The 6,525-nt window shown below is 33.5% G+C and overlaps 1 protein-coding gene across 1 annotated transcript; it reads right to left on the minus strand.

The window, feature by feature from the left end:
- Positions 1 to 2,012: 2,012 nt before the first annotated feature.
- LOC110885508 lies at positions 2,013 to 5,723 on the minus strand. The gene is made up of 12 exons (XM_022133211.2): positions 5,645 to 5,723; positions 4,388 to 4,537; positions 4,219 to 4,302; positions 4,039 to 4,135; positions 3,557 to 3,684; positions 3,375 to 3,459; positions 2,999 to 3,072; positions 2,858 to 2,914; positions 2,619 to 2,761; positions 2,421 to 2,561; positions 2,240 to 2,317; positions 2,013 to 2,144 (listed from the first exon to the last, which is right to left on the minus strand). The coding sequence occupies exons 1-12, from the start codon at positions 5,721 to 5,723 to the stop codon at positions 2,013 to 2,015; spliced, it is 1,248 nt and encodes a 415-aa protein (XP_021988903.2).
- Between the last annotated feature and the right edge of the window lie 802 nt (positions 5,724 to 6,525).

The raw sequence follows: 6,525 nt of genomic DNA on the forward strand, positions 1-6,525 counted from the left end.
ATCTTTTGGACTGCTAGAAAAACTTCTAATTTATATTTTGTATCCTATATAAAATCTAATATGACATTTCTAAAATATATAAAAATTATAGTATTTACCACACGATTTGCTGAAGCTGTTGTCGCAAAGGAGATTAAAAATTGATAACTTGGTTGCCAAAGTACATGGACCAAAGCAGAGTAGTAAAGCTGATGTGCATTATGTTTTCTCTCCTGAAAACAAAAAGGGATTAGCTGCTGGTTTTATGGGACCAGGATGGACAATTTTTTGCTTCGAAAATGACATTGAGGAAAGCTGCCAACTGCCGTTTCAATGGATGGGAAGTACTCCTGACGACGATGTTAACTTCACTGTGAAGGTTTTTAACAAAGACGGGATTGCACCTTATGGGGAGACAAAACATCACTGCAGCCGTACCAATCACCAACACCGCAAAAGGCATCCACATTATAAAAAACAGTTTGAATACCATGTTTTAGAGACACACAACTTGGTATTTACATATCTACTTTTAATATGGTTGATTTTACTTATAATGTTGGATCTATCTATTATTACTTAAAGTATATGCTGTTTTAAATGAATAACTAAAGAAAGAATTTTCCTTTACAGGCAATACCGAGGAACTTTGTTCGAGAACACCAGCTAAATGATTACCGTACAACTGTGCTGTCATTTGGTCATGTGAAGTTTTTGGTACAGCTGGTTGTTAGGAGAGATCCTAGAAGACCTGACGACAACAACCATCTAGTGATGCATACAAACTGGCAGCGTATCATGGATGAAACGGGAATATCTGTGGGGAAAAAGATGAGGTTTGAGATAATCGAAGAAACAAGTGTAAGAGGAGATAAAATACATTTTGAAGTTTGTTGACATGATCTTTGAACACCTTTTCAGCCTTTAATAATTTATGTTTCAGTTGACATGTTTGATGGACAAAATTCTTCTTTGGAAACTAACTTAACAATGAAGTTATGTAGTCTTAGTATATACTTTCAAAACTTTGTGGTTTTACCTTTTTATATTTTTCAACTAAACATTACTTTATTTTGCATCTAAACATTACTATTTTCCATTGCATTTCCCGGTCACGCAACAAAAAGAAATATAAGACTCAAAATTAATAAAATAGTATACAACTTTGAAAACCAAAACATCTGTTGAAGACAAATAATAGTGTTTTAAAAACTGTCCTACCAAAGGGACAAACTCAAGATCTGTTTCGCTAAACTTTGAAAACCAAAACATCTGTTGAAGACAACCACTGTTGAAAGAAAAGTCTGTTACTTAAACCAAACAACCTCAGCTCATGAACTAAACAAACTCTGCTGATGAACCAAAAGGTATGTTAAGACAAAGACTGCTGAAGCAAATGTCTACTAAAGAGAACCCCTGCTGATCAAGCAAAATGTATGATGAACCTAAGTTCTGCTGTGCACCAATAGATATTACACAATTCAACATAAGATCTATAATATAGGATCTTTAATAGATGATGATCAACAGCTCATAAGGTCTATTGAAGCACGCTATAACAGTGCTTAGCCTTTAACAGATCTTTAATAGTGCTTAGGGGTTAACAGATGTTAGCACGCTATAACAGTGCTTAGCCTCTAATAGATGTTAATGTATCTCAGACCCCAACAGTTTTCCGACTAACCAATTGATTAAATTTTCATTCATCAATCTAACAATAATATACAACCCTACTACTTATCCAGTCCATCAATATCACCAAAAATGTATATAATGTATAATAACAATATTATATAACAAACAAAAGGTTAACCTTACTTAATATTTAAACCGTAGACATTACATACCATATTCATCGTCATAGCCCTTACAAACCAAACTTTTAACCACAGTTTGTTAAAACAACAGTTAACAGACATAAATAAAAACCACAAGGATTCTTCAAAAAATAAGTGGTTTCTACTTATCTCTCATAAGAATTGTTTTTTCATAAGCATCTAATTGTTAACCTTAGTCAGCTTCTTCCGGGTTCTTCACACATTAGTGAATAGCTCATCAACGTTGACAACATCAGCATCTTGAGCCATCCGCTTTCCATTGGGACTTGATCTAGAATCCTTTTCAACTTCAACGGCTGAAGAGTCGGCCGTAACAGAGACAACATCCTTGCAACAGATCACAAAACAACTATTGATCTCATTTAATAAAATAATGAACTCTTTTTAAACATACTAAACATACTTTAAAAATAAATACTCACCCATGAAGTTCGTTCAGCAGACACCTGGGAAGATTCTGAAAGGCTAACGTCTTTAACGCCAGCTACCTCTTGAGTAACCTAAAGGATCATAATATATGATATCATATAAAAAAGTACAGAATCCAGTGTTTAAAACTCAAAAGAAAAATAAATAGATTGAAAGAGTAATTTTATATGCTACCTCCTCAGTATTTTCATCACCATTACCATCTCCACCAACCAACTCAGCAATTATTACTGGATCATCACATGTTTTTTGCACAGTATAAACACGATAGTCATTTTTAAGATTGAACTCTGAAACATCAATCTTAAAAGCAGCCTTCTTATCAACCAATCAAAATATCTCATGAGGGAATCCAGTATCATTGGCCTTAACCTGCCTCTCTCTTATGTCACTCGCCGCTAATCCAAGAAGCTTCTGAACATCTCTATCAAACATAACGAAAGAAACACTACCACTCTCATCCTGCACCCGCACTTGCACCTTGAACATGAAATATACATAACTAACTAAGTAAACTGCAAAACTATATTCAAATATCAGTCTTAGAATGTTACTTATATAAATATAATGCTAAATAATCATCATTTCCTACTTTATGGTGATCGATGTACATTCAGTATAACATTTGATATAAACCAAAGAAGTCGCAGGCAATCGAAGAATATCATCTGAAACATTTTCAACATTCTACAAGTATTCACTTTTACCCATCACCTTCTTGAAACACTTACGACAGGCAGCATAAAACCAACCATACTCTTCTTGCACAATCTTAATTGTCGCAACCACAACACAAGACATTTCCTGTAAAAACACAAGACACTTCCTGTCAAAACATGTAGGTGACAACCAAACAAATAACCAAACTATATAAAAAGATGTGAAACCTTTTCTATCTCACTAATCTCATCAACATGTTTCTTCACACCATCAGTTACAAATTCTTTATGCAATGGAAAAACACTCTGAGACGATAGTATTGTTTGAGAAGTAGAACCACTCCCTTATCCAAACTTCAGTATAAGCCTTTTGAATACCATAAATGATTAGAATTCGTATACAAATAACATGAAACCAAGTATTTGACTTGAACATCAATATACAATAGAAATTACATTGAGAACTTACCTCCTCCTTAGCTTATTAACTTCATCAATTTCTTCATTCAGAAAAATTCGTGTTGCAAACTTATCACTTTGAACAGTGTATTCACCTACATGGAAAAGTATATAGATATTTAATGTATACCTGTCTTTGTATTGCCAGAAATAAACAGTATAGTTATGATTTGCAGAAAGTAACAAAAATACCTTTCCATTCCTTACACTTTTCATGCTGTATAACAGCCATCACATGCTCAAGAGGTGGGATTTTAGAAATGAAGTCCTTAATCTGCAGAGCATAATCATTCCACACAGTACACCGCAAAACCTTACCCCTACATGAAAAGAATATTCATATGACGATATACTAGAGACTAATTTATGACCATTTCTTTACAAATCTCTAATATCAAAACAACATTGAATGAATAAAAACAGAAAATCAAAGGAAAATTCTGACATTTATTAAAGTAGCAAATGAGCCATAAATTAACTACCATATTCTCTAAGTATAAACTGTAGACCTCATTTATTACCATGCTTCAGCATTACAAACAAACACTATAGATCTCATTTATTACTATTACAAAGATCCCACATTAAATACCAACATTCTTCATCTTATTTATTAACATCATTAAATATAAACAATGATCAGTACATGACTTCACATATAAACAACAACTTACTCCAAGTCTTCAATATTGAAATTCATCTTCTTAGTCTCATTTGGAGGTCGATCAAAGATTTCAAGATCTCCACAACAAATCACAGATCCAACAACATCTATATGATCACATTATACAAGAATATAAGTATAACTCTCGAATATTATACAAGCAAGACATGATAACAAAAATATACACTACCAACACTCAAAGCGTTTAACGCCTCTCCTTGAAGAATATCTTCATAAGCTCTGAAATTGAAACCATACTCAACACCTTGCCAATCTCTCACAGGAGTAACAATTGTGCATCTATAAAAGTTGATTTTTATAAGGCTGCACTACTACTTTATATAAATCTTTATTCTCACCAACACCAAATTTCGACAGAATCACAACAACATCTTCTTGAAGCTGTCCATCAAAAACAGGTATCAGATGACTCTTAATACCTGCTTGAATCTTAGCACCCTGAAGAACATTTAAAGAAAGTGTCTTCTTAGCATACAACACTACATTCTCTAATAAAACGGAAAAGCAGAGATAAAAATAACCTTCTCATCAATGAAGATGAGATCCATCTTGTAACCCTGATTCCATTTTCAAATAATTCCCGCTTTCATGTTCCACATATCTTTCCCAGGATTCAAATCATTAACAAAACTAAGATTATTATTGTCAACTGATATTGACATGCTTCTAATTCGGAATTCGGATTGTAATTAAATTTAAAATTTCAAAATCAGAGAAGATGAAAGCGTGATGAAATATGAAGGGGGAAATGAGAAGAAAAGCCTTATATAAGAAGGATGATTGACAGGAGTTTCTGAGTGACATGCATTAATTCCTAATTACTTATTCCCATGCATATTTGAATTTGAATTTCCCGGTAATTAGCGTTAAACATCTGCTGATCTAAAAGCATTACGGAAGATAACAACAACTGCTGCTGCTAAGTATACGTTTGCCAGAGGAACCAGCTGCTACTTTCTTGTAGATGGGCAGTGGTTTGCCCTTTGGAATGTGGGCCAGACCTTTAACATTTGAATACATAAAGCAGTGGTTTGATAGAACATTAAATGTATTTTAAAGTGATTTATATATTAGGATTTATGATGTAATAATGACATAAGAAAAGCATTGTTGGACAGCCTCTCCTGCTGACACATCAGCTTTTCTTATGTCATTGGGATTTCTCCTTTTATAGAAAGTATAGATTGGGATTTCTCCTTTTATAGAAAGTATAGATTATACATATAAAGCATCTCCCATGTCTAGAAATGTAATTTCCTTTGTAATTTTAAGACAGCAGACAAAAGGTCATGGCTTCCTCCCTAAAAGCACGACCCTTTCTCCCAATTTTACCCCCAATTCAATGTCTTCAACCACAAAGAACTCAACCAGCCGAACAGGGGAGATGCAAACGTCAGCGCAATTACTATGTAATCAAGATTGAAATCAATTCTTCTCCATGAAACTGAAATCAATTACTGATATCATCAATTAGGGTTGATGAATGAAACTGAAATTAATTATAAATGAGATTTCAGGGCAGATGAAGCTTCTGGCCTACATCTGATGCTTCACTTTTCTGTTCCTTGTTGCGACGCAGGAGACTGGGTGCGAACCAACGAGCCACCGCCGCTCGCCTCTTTCGTGAACCAACCACCTTCCGGAGCCGCTGCCAGCTTCACTCTCCAAAGCCATATGACAAAGATTAGATGTTGCCTTCACTTTCGGTGAGTTTTTTTGTTTCAGGTCTTCTAATTTCTTTATTTTTGTTTGTCAATCCTTTCCAAATTTAGACGAGGAACGATAATCGGTAGTTCTATTCTGATCCTTTAATCGGATGGATTGAACAGCTATAACTGAAATCAAGATTGCATATATAACCTATTGGAATACCTAATTAACTGAATGTTATTGTTTTGTGTTTGGTGTTGGTTTTAGGTTAGAGGTGATGGTGAAACTCTTAGCCAAGTTGTATCGTCTCAGGTATAAGGTTTATAAATGATTATTAGTTTGTGAATAGATGATATGATTTGTAATTTATATGTTCATTCACCTCAGGTTTTTGTTTTAGTGGTGAACTATAGTATGAATTAAATTGGTGTTGTGTTTCAGTTTAATAAGGCTAAGGTTAGTTTTAATTCTAAGCATGAAAAATTTAACTTCAATTGACTAATTGAAATATTAAAATAGGAACACATACTATGTTATACCGTTATTATTATTATTTAAAAAGAAAAAAGATTTTAATCTACATCAAACCGGTATTAATAACCCTTGTTGATATATATTTGTGTGGGTGTGGAGCTAATTTAAAAAAATAAAAAAGCAACCTGTGTACGTTGACCAGCTTTGGTTATTACTTCAAAATTCAAAATGTGTGGAGCAATTGCTCAATTTCACTGTCAAATGCCAAACAAAGCAAACTTCACATTTTGATATTCAAGGAGAAGAAAAAAACTAAATGAATTACCAATATCGTATTATTAAATCAAAAAAC

Source organism: Helianthus annuus, chromosome 7 (assembly GCF_002127325.2).
Source record: "Helianthus annuus cultivar XRQ/B chromosome 7, HanXRQr2.0-SUNRISE, whole genome shotgun sequence".
Classification (NCBI taxonomy): domain Eukaryota; kingdom Viridiplantae; phylum Streptophyta; class Magnoliopsida; order Asterales; family Asteraceae; genus Helianthus; species Helianthus annuus.